A 14225-nucleotide genomic window follows, 5' to 3' on the forward strand; every position below is an offset into this window, starting at 1 on the left:
TTTTCTAAGTCGGAGCGACTTGTGTTGCTCCTATTAGAACGGGTCCTGTAGCAGTCAATGGACCGCGACTTGTCAGGCTGAAAAGTCACCTGACAAGTCGGGGGTAGTGTGAATGGGGTCTTACTGCTGTTTCCCTGTTTTGTTTTGTTTTTTTTTTGTGGAAAATTTGCTATACTTTATTGTACACTAAAGTTTTAGGCTCCATTCACACCTGAGCATATCGTTTTAAGGCATTTTTTTGGGCATTTTATAGGCGTCATTTCAGGTGTTTTTTGCAGGTGTTTGGAGGCAGGCATTGACATCTAACAAAAACGCTGGTAATCTGTCAAAAAAGAAGCTCATGTACTTTTTTTAACTTTAGGTGTTTTGCTTCAGGCGACAAAACCCTCAGATGTGAACAGGGGCCATTGAAAGTAATAGGATTTTTCTTGTTGGGCATTTTGAGACTTCAGAGATGAGTGTTTTACGAGCTGAAAAATGCTCAGGTGTGAACAGGGCCTTATACTAGCTGTCCAAAGCCATTTTCTACCTCTATTGTAATGTGGGCTTTTTCTCTTCTTTTCCCCTTGAAGACAGGGGGTCTTCAAACTATGGCCCTCCAGTTGTTCCAGAGTTTATCCCTGCACTTTCTTTATTTAACAATTTAGAGTGTACAGGTGGTCAAATATATATATTAACCAACCCTGAACAATTTGATAATTCTCATCTCCTCGGCTGCTGTGGTCATTCATAGTTTTAGCTAAATGGCTTGTCAGCAGACCAGGTTTTTAAGAAATTCCTGGTTCAGCTCCCTTTTCTTGGAAAAAGTCTCTTCTGATCCTCTCTGGATCCCCATGCTAAATCCTTCATGGCATAAAGGTGCAGACTTTCTCACCTCCAAGCAAAAAAACCTAAACAGAAGTCAATATCCCTAGACTTGCAAATCCTCCAATCTGTTTTTTTTTTTTTTAATCAAGTGTTTTGCTGTAGAACAGTTCTTGATACAATAAGTGGTTTTCCAAGGAAACAAAGTTGAGTTCCTGTCTCCCCTACCTGAAAGGTTGATTTAAATATTTCTCTTTCTGTAAAAAGAAGGGAACTGTCCCTTCTATGGTGGCTCGTGTTACTGATGTAAACTCTGTGCAGGCCCTTTTAGCCCCTCTATTGGACAGTCATCACCATTAAAATTAGCCTCTCCAACTGGGGAGGCATTGTAGGCACTCTCAGCGCAGGAACCCCTTTTGATAAATCTGCTGGAGAAATGAGCCTATGACTATAGATATCAACAACTACTAGGGCAGCACAAGAAGTGGTGGCCTGCGAAGTGGAACATATCTCTTCGCTAAGCATAAGATCAAGGTTTGACTTTCTCGGCGGTCCACATATCTTGTGTGGAAAACTGTCAGGAAAATTTTCTGAGCTGACCTGGAAGAGTGATCTCTTTACCAGGATATTTTTCATCAGATTTATCAATAGTTGGGAATGCTGGATAGGGACTTGAGGATGTCCCATAGCAACAGCTAGGTAGACAGGTTTAAAGTCCTATAAAGAAATCCACTGGCAGAAGTTTCAGATGCCTTTGCCTCCTCTTAGGCACAGTACTCCTTGATATAAGCCACTTACTTTATTTCTGTGGAGTATCAAAACAGAAGGCATTGCTAACATTTGAATAGCTCCAGACTGGTCAAAAAAGAGCCTGATACTCCAAGCTGGTTTGTCTGGTGTCAGACTGTCTATGGCAGCTTTTACCTAGATCTCTGGTTCGGTCACATATAGAGTATGCCCTTGAAATTCTGGTCACCAGCCCTTGGGAAAGCATGTGCTGGAACTGGAGAAAGTCCACAGGGCAACAAAGCAAATAAGGGGACTGCAGGACCTCATCTATAAGGAGAGACTAGAATCATTAAACTTGTTCTGGAAAGAGGTTTAGGAGGACATATGATCACAATTTACAATTCTGTCTCAGGTCGCTTTAGAAGACACGTGGCCACTCAATGAAGTTGGGCAAGAATCGTTTCAATGCTTATCTGCATGGGGGGCTCTTTACTGTTAGAACTTCCTTCCACAGGTGGTGTCAGCAAGGAGTGTCTAATTTTTCTAAAAACCTTTAAATGGGCTTGTTTCTGGTCTTAACAATGTAGACTTTACTTCCCTTAAAGTGGTTGTAAACCCTCTCTTAGAATTTGTACCTATAGGTAAGCCTATAGGTGCTGTAAATATCTCCTAAACTTGCACCGTTGGAGATATTTACATTGCTTTACATCTGATGACGTCATTGGCGCATGCGCTCTGAAGAAACGGCCGGCCGTGCTGTTTCTTCAGAGCCCTGTGCCGTGACCAGCGGCTCCCGTGCACATGCGTGGGAGTGAAGTCACGCGGCTCTGGACAGTAATACAGCTGAAGTCCGCAGACCCAGAAGGAAGATGGGCGAAGATGGATGCGGCCGGCAGCGGGGACAGCGCAGGCTTCGTTGCAGGTAAGTGTCACATAATGTGCTAGTAATGTGCTAGCGTTTACTTCCTCTTTAAGGATCCAACAGTGAAAAAAGTTGAACCCTCCTCTAGACTGATTTTTTTTTTTTTTTGTGTTTGTGGCTGTTACAGTAATGTCTGCCTTCGTCTATTTGTCCCAGGCAGTGACTTCTGTGACAGTAGCTCCTTGCCCAGAGTTTATCTCTGCACTTTCTTTATTTAACATATTAGAGGGTACATGTGGTTAAAAATATATGTATATATTAACCAACCCTGAACAAGTTTGTAACCTTCTTCTCAGCTGCTGTAGTCATTCATAATTTTGGCTAAAGGGCTTGTCGGCAGACCAGGTCTTCAAGAAACCCCTGGTCCAGCTCCCTTTTCTTGGAGAAAGGCCCATTTGTTAACAAAACACAATATACATGGATACAGGAAATAAGTAGCGACATGATCATATACACACATATTCTGGCACAGGTTGAACTTGATAGACTGGTGTCTTTATTCATCCTTACCAACTATGTACTTATCTAACCTTTAATCAAAGGGCCTTTCTAAAGCATTCATTAGAAATCAAAATGTACCACACTTTTTATATTCATCATTTTTTTGCTAGAAAATTACTCAGAACCCCCAAACTTTATATATGTTTTTTTTTAGCATAGACCCTAAGGAATAAAATGGCGGTCGTTGCAACTTTTTATGTCACATAGTATTTGTGCAGCAATTCTTCAAATGTGTTTATTTTGGAAAAAAAGTTTACATGAATTAAAAAAAAAAAAAAAAGCGCTTAAGTTAGCCCAAGTTATTGTATAATGTGAAAGATGATGTTACACAGAGTAAATAGAAACGTAACATGTCACGCTTTAATATTGCGCACACTCGTGGAATGATGGCAATTTTCAGTACTTAAAAACCTCCATAGGCAACGTTTTAAAATTTTTTACAGGTTACCTGTTTAGAGTTACAGAGGAGTTCTTGGGCTAGATTTAAGAATTATTGCTCTCACTCTAACGTTTGCGGTGATACCTCACATGAGTGGATTGAACGCTCTTTACATATGTGGGCGCGGTGTACGTATGCGTCCGTGTTAAGATTACGCTAATTCTGCTCCATCAGGTTGTTTAATGCAATAGGAGCGACAGTGGAAGAAATCCACTCTTGGGCCTCTTTCACACCGGGCGGATCTGTTTTGACAGACTCCGCTTGCTCAGTGGGGCTCCCCCTGCTGAACAAGCGGATGACCGGTCCGTCTTCGTTCACTGTGCAGAGATGGACCTGTCAGAGTCCCGCTCTCCTCTATGGAAGATCGGATGAAAATGGACAGCCAGTCTGTATTCAACTGATCCGATCCGCTGGCCGGATGGCAAACCTATCACCATATGTCTGTTTTCAGCGGATCTTGTCAGATCGAATGCCGCCTCCCCATAGAAGACAATGGGTGGCCCGATCGGGTCTACCTGAAAAACAGACAGGCGGACCTGATCAGTCCCATTGTGTGAAAGGGGCCTTAGGATTAAACTTTCTAAAATGTAGCAGCTAACACTTGATACAAAAGAAATACAAAATCAAACAGGAAAAGTGCAGTGCTATATTATATAAAACACATTAATTCCTATGTGATCTGTTAAACTGATATTATAACACATGCGGTAAAAAATTTATGTGATAATGTTCCATAAAATATGTGCAAATTAATGATGTACTTATGTGTACATGAAAGAGTCCATACAAAAACAATTAGTAACAAGTATACTCGTAACCAACGCCTGTGATCCTCATCTGGTATTAACCGTTATCCACAAACCAAAGTGATACACCCATCCAGGCACACTGTGCAAATAGGCTTACCGGAGAGCTATGACCATCGTCCACAGATAGGTAAAAAAGCTCTTGTGGAAAATGGGAGGATGATTGAATTGCTAGGAACTCTGCAGCCGGGGATGGAGCACCTCTGGTGGGGAATATGACCTGAGTAACACACACAGTATATTAAAAACAATGCAACAAAAGAATAAGGGACAGGGGTAAGTCCTTGTAGGATATGATGGCCCATTAGTCCTGGGTAACACCCACGGGGGGAACAAGCCCCTCCTTGCACATTTAGTTAGGCAGCCCACTGGAGAGTAGAAGGAACTATGTATATGTGGAAGAAAAAGGAGAGTGGAGCAGCGCCAATCTAAGTGTAGCAATGATACCATCACCTTTATTAAAATGTAATACACTTACTGGAAGGTCGAGAGTATAGGCACAGCAAAGGTTAACAGCCACACTGGCTCATCTAGTCAGATCTCTGCATTGCACCCAGTATGGCTCTCTGCACCCAGTATGGCTGTTAACCTTTGATGTGCCTATTCGCTCCACTTCCACTGAGTGTATTACCTTTTAATAAAGGCATTTATATAATTGCTACACTTAAACTTGCGCTGCGCCTCTCTCCTTTTTCTTCCTCCAGGGACAGGGATCAGCCCAATATTCCTTTCTCCCCAGATCTCCGAGGATGGATGGAATACACTCAGGGAAAAGATATCTCCACCATCTCAGCCTAGTAATCCATGTCATGTGTGAAGGTACAAAAGCACAAAGGGCGCTCCCATAGTGTGTTAAAAAACCTCAATTTGCCAACTTCCAAGATAGCTGCCAGAGAGTGTGCATGTGCAGTGACGTGTTCCATAGCACCACCCAACTGGTTTTGTCAGAAACACATCACTGCACATGCATGCCATCTGGTGGCCATCTTGGAAGTTGGCAAATCAAGGTTTTTGCATTGGAACAGCACTGTTTGATGCTTTTATTCTCTGCAAATTCAATTTTGGTAATAAAAAGTTGATTTTAATCAGTTTAACACTATGGAGCGCTTTTTGTGCTTTGTACCTTCACATATGACATTGATTGCTGTGCTGAGAGGGTAGAGATCTTTATCCTGAGTGGATTCCTTCCATTCTGGGAGATCTGGAGAAGGAGGAAGATTGGGCTGATCCCTGTCCCTGGAGCAAGCTAGTATTTTACAGAAGCACATTTTGACCTATCTGGGTACGATGGTAATAGCTGTCTGGTAAGCCTTTTTGCACAGTGTGTATTGATTGTTGCATCCCCTTGGTTTGCTGAGAATAACTGTTAATATCCAAGTGGTGTACAGATGCCCGGTCACATGGTTAGTTGTTACTTTTATGTACACTGTGTTGTGTTTAGGTATATCATCATTTCTTTGTGCATATTTTCTGGAAAACTTATCACATGCGTTTTCATTTTGTATCACATGCTTTATTGTATCAGTTTACCAAATCACTTTTGAATTTGTTTTATCTAACATAACAATGAAATCGGAGTGTTGATTTCTGTTTTATCAGTGTAGAAAACTTTCTTGGCAGTTTCTCATTTATCTGAATGAGTATACTGTACATTGAATAAAGTTTTCACTTATAATGTGGGATTAGCCATTTAAAGATTCCATCTAATAAAGCATGACTTAACTCCTATCGATGATCTAGTTGATGCTTATGTGCTCACTATGCAGGCTTGACAGTTAATTCCTTCTTCAAATAAATTAATTTGTCTCCTATGATTAGGGCTGGCAGCTCATTTTGGTCCTTTGCAGGGGGCTGTTTTATAGTGATGGGAGTCGTTCCTGCTTAATGATATTGCAAAACAAATTACCATTAAAACTGGGGATTATGATTCATGCAATATTTTTATATTTTTCTTTGCATCTGATATGCTGTATGGCTTCCAGGTCCCGTGTCGAGTGGCTTCACTTCTGTTTTGAAATGTCTTAAAACTGAGTTCCACCCAAAAGTGGAACCTTCCGCTCATTTGCTTCCTCCGGGTACCTGTTTTTGACATGTAAACATTCCTCAAACTACCGGTGTGGATCATTATGCATACTATCGCACCCTGCCTGCAAATAATCTGGCCTTTTCCTAGGTAAAGCAAACTGCACTAGTGCAGGCCTTTATATAACATAGGTTGGATTGATAGCACACCTACACCCACCCAGTAAAGGACACGCCCGCCACAGTTTTACGTCGGTATTTTTTACATTAATAGCTGCCATAACCCCGTATTTTTTATAAACGGCTGGCGGTCCTCTTTCACATAAGGGTGGTCCCAGTGGTGGATTCGCCGTGGGATCACACTTACGGTGCGGCGGGAGAGGTGCCCCCCCTCCTGCCACTTCCCGGTCATTTTCTCCGCTTACCGAACCCGTCGGTAGTGGGGAAAACTATCCGGGCCACGCTCTTCACAGTCACGAAGTCGAGTGAGGGCAAGATGGCCCTCACTCGATTCTATGGCCTTGGAGGACCAGAGCAACGTCAAACGTCGTCTCCTAGCGACACATTTAAAGATTCCATTTTTTTTCATCAGACTTTTTTTTTTTCTTTTTTAGATGTGAGATTTTAAGGTCTTTTTGACCCCAGATCTCACATTAAAGAGGTCCTGTCATGCTTATTTCTATTACAAGGGATGTTTACATTCCTTGTAATAAGAATAAAAATGATCAAAAATTTTGGTCACGCAGCTTCCACAGAGTAGCGTTCGCAGGCTCCCTTCGCCCGACAGTCTCTGCTGGATGAAAAGAGTGGTGAGAGGCAGCCGCTGCGCGCTCTGCTATATATGCATCTGTTTTAACTTGTTTTACCATACTCTTTTGTAAGTGCATTGAAGGAGGGGGGGCTGATGTTTATCAATAAAAGCTTGCAGAGCTACGCAATGAGTTCTCCCCTTCTCTTTGGTTGTCTATGGATCTGTGTGAATGAGTATAAGGAGTTCATGTGATCCATCCCTGCAAGCATTTTGGAGTAGTGTCTGTTGGTGTCTATTGAGGGTGCACTGCTTTGGGCTGCAAGAGGATCCACTCTTTGGGAGCGCCATCTGGAGGTTGATGAGAATACATGCCCTCAATCAGCTTTTTTTGGTGAGTTTTTTACCATAGGTTCCACGAGGTGCGGTGACAGCTTACTTTCCCTGTTTGGTTGTATCTCACTGGGTGCGTCCCATGGACATTTACTCTTCATGTGCAGTTTATTGATGGACTATCATCAGCACGACTGAATGTTGGACTGATTCATTAACAATAGTATTGTTATAATTTATTCTAATAAGCGCTGCCTTGTGTTGAATTTTCATTGGAGAACAACACTTTATGTGCATCACAGTTTATTTTTATATGTAGCTGCTTTTCATTGAGTTAATTTCAAAACTTTCTTTCTGGCGCAGGGTGGAGATTTTTTATAGGCTTCTATAATAATTTCCCTATTTGTAGCATGCTCAAATATGTAGCTTTATAGAATGGAGTCACTTTATTTATGACTCATTTCCAATAAAATAGTGAGGGCGTCATCAGTTTTTTCCAATAGAGGATCAGCACCTTGCGAGCATAGAACAAAAGAAGGCTAAGCAAGATGCGCTGAGCCCTAGTTGGTGCCAGGACCTCCACTAGGCCAAGTAGGCAAATTGCCACTGTCATAGGCACTGGCACGGAGGTAATTTCTATGATACAGTGCACAACAGCAGCCCAGAACTCCTGAGCTACCGGCAGTGCCGGGAGATACTCCACTCCACATATCATCCTAGTCTTTGCCTCCCAAGTCAGGAACCTCCGCCACCCATTGTTTCTTACACCTGGTTACTGAGGGAGGAGAAACTGCAAAGAATTCTTTGTATAATTCTGACAACAATTTTTTCATGGACTCGTCCAGTATATATATATATATAGTAAGGTAGAGGACTCAACTACCAACCTGGTGGAGCCAAACTGGGAGAGGAATGCATGTCTTAATAGATGGTAACTAAAGAGATACGATTAGGCAGGTTAAATCTTTGTTTTAGATCTGCAAATTGTGACAATTTGCCTCCTCTAGTGATGCCTCCCCTGGTGATGTCTCCAGACCTAAACCCCATTGAGTATCTGTGGGACATCCTCAAATGGAAGGTGGAGGAGTGCAAGGTCTCTAACATTCACCAGCTCTGTGATGTCATCATGGAGGAGTGGAAGAGAACTCCAGTGGCAACCTGTGAAGCTCTGGTGAACTCCCATGCCCAAGAGGGTTAAGGCAGTGCTGGAAAATAATGGTGGCCACACAAAATATTGACACTTTGGGCCCAATTTGGACATTTTCACTTAGGGGAGTACTCACTTTTGTTGCTAGCCGTTTAGACAATAATGGCTGTGTGTTGAGTTATTTTGAGGGGACAGCAAATTTACACTGTTATACAATCTGTACACTCACTACTTTACATTGTAGCAAAGTGTAATTTCTTCAGTGTTGTCACAAGAAAAGATAGAATAAAATATTTACAAAAATGTGAGGGGTGTACTCACTTATTCTTAGTGAATTAGGTCCACAGTGTCTGTGATCACATTTCTGTATTGTATTGTTAAAGCAAACTTTTCCTTTGCCACTATTTACAGAAATGACCACCAAATAGGAGTTATCCACCTTACAAACAACTCACTAGAGCTTTATCCGTGAACAAAAACTGTTTGGGTCTTTCCCCAGAGACTCAGTAATTCCATCTTGGTAAAGTCAAGTTGTGAGCCACAACCAGGAAGCTAAAGATACCTCTGACCTTCCCTTGGCAGTCATATATCATTGCTCTGTGTATGTTGGTGGAAATGGAGATGAGGACTAGATGCTGACTTTTAACAATATCTCAAAATTTGCAAATTAGTACCAGTTCTGTTTAGCCTGTTTTTGGCTTTGTGTTCTGGGGAAAAGAGTGCATATGCAACAGCGAATGGAGATGCTGATGAAGGTTCTATTATGTTTATCTGGTTGGAGAATAGAATTGCTCACTTTAACTTCATTGCAGCGGACAGATCGGACCCTAACTGACCTTTTTTGACACTTTTGGGGGGACCAGTGACATTACTACAGTAATCAGTGCTAAAAATATACACTGTTACTGTAATAATAATGACACTGGCAGGGAAGGGGTTAACACTGTGGGTGATCAAAGGGTTAAATGTAAGCTTGGGAGTGTGTTTACTAACTATGGGGGATGGGGCTTTTGAAATGATCACAGAGACCTGTGATCCTATATAGAAGGATCACAAGCGCTCTGTGATAGTTTCAGAGAGAAGAACGGACCGCTGTGTTTACACCATAGCTGACCATTCTTCTCTCTCAGCGGGATCGATCGCAGGTGGCCCGGCGGCAATCGGTGCCACCAGCCCCATGCATCGGCTTCTCCGCTGACAAGTGGGGGCGGGAGCGCCTCCCCAGCACCATGCAGCAGAGTTTTATAAAGTACTCGAAACCCATACTTGAGTAAAAGTACAAGTGCTCGATCAAAAAGTGACTTGAGTAGAAGTGGAAGTGCTCGATCAAAAAGTGACTTGAGTAGAAGTACTAAAGTATTTAACATTTTTTGTACTTCAGTATTGCAAGTAGTTTTTTTAAAAACTTTGCTACTCAAGTACTGAAAGTAAAAGTACAAGTACTGTGTTATGTAGTTATTAAAGAAAGAAGTCAAAAGTTTGAACATCATATTGTTTTTTATTATTTCAAATGCAGCTTTTATTTATACATACAGTAGCTTTTATTTTCGTATGCGCTGATAATACACATGTTTTGAGCTTCATGAAACCTGCCATCTTCTGTTCTGGCAGTGGTCATTTTTATAATTGTAACTAGTAACTATGCAGCACAAAAAAAAAAAATTGGAGTAGAAGTATTGAAATTATTGAAAAAATGTAGTGAAGTAAAAGTGGAAGTAGGGGAAAAAAATTCTACTCTAGGAAAGTACAGATACCGCATTTCAGTACTTAAGTACAGTAGTGAAGTAGTTCTACTTAGTTACCATACATCTCTGCCACGTAGTCCTACTTCGGTCAGCGCAGGAGGGGCTGCCTGCCGCAGTAAAACCAGTTAAATATACTCCTCAATAGCCACAAAAGATATAAATCTACTTTGTGTGCTACGAATGCCTTTTCATACCCAGTTACTAACTTGTAAAGTAGCAATGATATCATCACCATGCTGTATATAGCCTGTGTAGAGAGCGGTGATGTAGGAGAGGCCTCCCAGTAGGTCCACCCAATTTGTCCTGCAGATACATTTTTTATTTATTACCTATGATCAGCTTCATCTAGTGGCCAAAATGCAGTACTTTCCTGATTGTGGTGTTTCAGACAATACTGCATTATTTTCACTAGATGGAGCTGAGAAGCATAGGAGATAAATAGAAAATGACATTTCACAAATAATAGACACACTAAAAGGATTCATTTGAAGACCCTAAAAATGCTTAGACATTCTCATAGCATTTTTTTTTTTTTATAAATAGATTTGAGTAAGAATGCACCTACCTTCTATATTTACCCAATAAGTGTATGTGAACCCTTACAATAAACTTCTATTTATTCACTTTCTGTAAGTTAAATATATCATTAAAAGTATTTTATCGATAAGTACAAACAGATACTGTTACTCCTGCCAGAAATCCAGTGATGTCCTGTAAATTCTGCAGTATTCCCTCAAGCAGCAGTCCTATTGGCCATGCTCAGGTTACTGGTGAACTCCAGAACATCTCCCTCCTATGTTAGTCAGGTAAGGAGAGGGGAAGGTCCTAGGCTGACAATGCTACTTCTCTCTAGATAAAGTACAGTTAGTGAGTGTTTTCAGCCTAGAACAAGAAGGATGTTGCTGATGGGATCACTGGTTAAAATAAAGGGGAAAAAATTAGCTTGATAGAATACTAATGCAGCCACCACATTTAAGGACTGATCAACTTTGTCAAATCTTTGAACTTAAAGCAGTATTAAAGCCAAAAGCAAGCATATAGTTTATTGCAGCTTACCAATTCTTAGATGTGATAGCTGAATTTATTTTCTTTCTTACTGTATGCTTTCTGTTTTCATCTGGTGATTGTTTTGCTTGCGTCTATCTAGCAAGGTTACTTTACGGTATAAACAAGGAAGCTCAGACCTCCGAGTGTATAAATGTGCTTTTACTATACAAAAGCAATCTGTACATACAAAACTATTACAATATTAGGAACATAATACAAGACTGGCAGATACATATAGCGATAAAGGAAATATATATATCAAGAATACTTAACTAAAGATGTTTCTCGCCATGGGGTCCCATTTGCTATTATGCACATGGCACAGAGAATCAGGATCAAGTACTTGCTGCATAAATGTTCTGTGTTGAGACTGCTCTTAACAGCTTGGACAGTGGTATTTAGACTTGTGTAATATACCATCCCCCCAAGCCAACACCCTTTGTCCTGAGGAGAAAAGGGCTTGCTTATCCATTGTTTGAACAGTGACTAATACTTTAAAGGGGGGAGGGTAGGCTTGGTTATACTGCATTCCTCAAGCCAAGCCTTTACATCAGAAAGGTATGAACTTATATGTCTTCTTGACCAGAACTTGGAGGCTACAATGCATTAGTGAGCCACTGTATTAATAAGGAAATATGTAATATGCAATTTCCACAACAGTAAATCTGTTGACTTTCAAAATCACAAGCTCTCATGCAGAATGTATCAGTTTACATGGATGAGACAAAACATTTAACAATGGCAGGAGTGCTTAAAGTGATCATCTTGTATTTAGTTATGTAAAACAGTTATTCCAAAGGTAAAAAAAAAAAGAAGAAAAGTGCTGTAACTGATTATAAAGTGTAAGCTGGAGCTTGGCTTCAATGTGTTAGTGTATTTAAATCTGCTAATACAGGGATTCCCACCTATAAACTACCCAATATACCCAGCTCAGGTTTCATCACTGTACCGACAACTCTCCCTTCCCGTGTCTGGGTCTTTAGCATCCGGTACATGGGCTCACCCCGGGACCTGCTCCTCTCACGCAGTACCTCCCTCCTAGAGGTCCCTCAAATTCCACTGATATCTATTCCCCCATCTCCTACTTCTGTCCCACCTCAATCTCGCTCACCAGAACACATTTCTAGTCCCCATTTTGGATGTTACACGGGATTGGCATCTCCTTCCACAAAAAGTACTGCCCTTACTGACCTCTCCATGCAGTTATCACACGATGCTTGCTTCACACTACCTCCCTTAGGTCCTTGTCAATTCCAAATATCTTTTGTATTGGATTAGTTGTCTTCTGTTAAATCGTTTTTTTTTTTTTTTTACATACCTGTACTTGCACTTGTTTTTGTATACGAATTTCTGTATTGTGCTTTTTTATTCTCAATAAAAATGTTTAAAAAAAAACGACTGCCCTCCAGTTGTTCAGGAACTACAATTCCCATCATGCCTAGCCATGTATGTGAATGTCAGAGTTTTGCAATGTCTCATGGGATGTGTAGTTCTGCAACAGCTGTAGGGCCGTAGTTTGGGAATCCCTGTGATAATACATTTAACACTAGATAGATAAATATTGCTGCACCAAGTGAAATATAATCAATCAGGGTGATTAACATATTCATTTATTTATTTATATGGTTTGCGCTGATTATTACACATTTTTTTTAATACATTTAACACTGCCCTTCCCCCAGACTGACAATGCTGCGGTCTGCTGTGCCTCCTATTCTCATTCATCCAGAGTGGTGTCTCACAGAAGTTCTGTTACTGGCCAGATCATCAGGTGAAAACAGGGGAAAAGCCTAAGCTGCAATATATTACATTTTTGCTTCTGGGTTTAATACCGCTTTAAGTTTATGTTGTAGATAAACTTCAGAAAGCTGCTTTTTACTTTCAAACTGCATTTGTTTTTCTTTACCACTAGGTGGCAGTGTTGATGTATGTTTGGTTTTGTACTTTAGTTTCATGGTAAAATCCGGTAATAATTCAGCCACATTACTACATAGAAATAACTATGAATAAAGCCGAGCTGACAGCCTTTTCCTCTTTTTGTTTTTTCTCCACAGTATGACTACAGTTTCAGAACAGAACAAAGTGCTGCAGCCCGTCTGCCCCCTAGTCCTGCCCGCTGCCAGCAGATACCGCCGCCATGAGAAAGAGAAACACAGACAACGGAATTGGCACTCACAAGTACTACTGAGCAGAACCCATTGCTGCTGACCCTGACTTCTAACCCTTAATCTGATGCTAGAAGTGAAGAGTTGGTGGATTTTTTTTTTTCTAACAGAATAAGTTTTTTTTGTATTGATATTTTGTAAATATAACTATTAAAAAAGAAAAAAATAATTATGGAGTTGTATTAGCAGTTGTGGGGCTGACCTGGCTCCGTATCCTACAGTGTTACCCAGTTAGTGATCTTGTCTGCACACTTCCAGCCTCCAGAGAGGCGTTACAATGAGCCAGTCTGACATTGACGCTGTAGCATTGTGTAACAGAAGCTGACAATGTGACCCACAAGTTATTTGTTCACCTCGTTTTTTTTTATATTTTGTTGACTAGCATCTTTAAAACATGCTACAATAAAAATATTGTGCACAAACAGCTTGGGATTATTATAACCACATACATTGCGAGATTGTCTCTACTGAATAGAATGTGATATCTGTGCATTTGAAGGTCCTACACATTGTTACACAAGTCAGCTTGTTAAAGAATGGAAATTTAATTAACACTTCGCAATCAGAAGCACTGTTTGTATCCAAAAATGACCACATAACTTATACTTTATACCTTTTCTGAAAAAATATTTTAGAATTTTATTAAGTTATTATTGTCATGTATGGCTTTCCTCCTACTATATATGCCATGGCTAATTAGTTCTTTACCTGCTTGCCGACTGTCAGCAGTACATATGCAGCGGCAGGCCGGCTCTGTCTGGTGAAACGACGCACCCGTGATTACTCCCCCTGGAGACAGAGAGGTGGTCTGCCGTTG

General features: G+C 40.8%; 1 protein-coding gene across 3 annotated transcripts in view; it reads left to right on the forward strand.

Moving 5' to 3' along the window:
• The window catches only part of MVB12B (multivesicular body subunit 12B), a 362644-nt gene extending 349067 nt beyond the window's left edge, over positions 1 to 13577 (forward strand). For all 3 annotated transcript variants that reach the window (XM_082264505.1, XM_082264504.1, XM_082264503.1), the window contains exon 10: positions 13298 to 13577. In XM_082264505.1, coding sequence (XP_082120631.1) covers positions 13298 to 13384 — 87 coding nt within the window. In that variant the 3' untranslated portion in view covers positions 13385 to 13577. The remainder of the gene's footprint in view (positions 1 to 13297) is intronic.
• Positions 13578 to 14225: the final 648 nt, after the last annotated feature.

The sequence above is a fragment of the Pelophylax lessonae genome, assembly GCF_965119305.1.
Source record: "Pelophylax lessonae genome assembly, chromosome: 7".
NCBI lineage: Eukaryota > Metazoa > Chordata > Amphibia > Anura > Ranidae > Pelophylax > Pelophylax lessonae.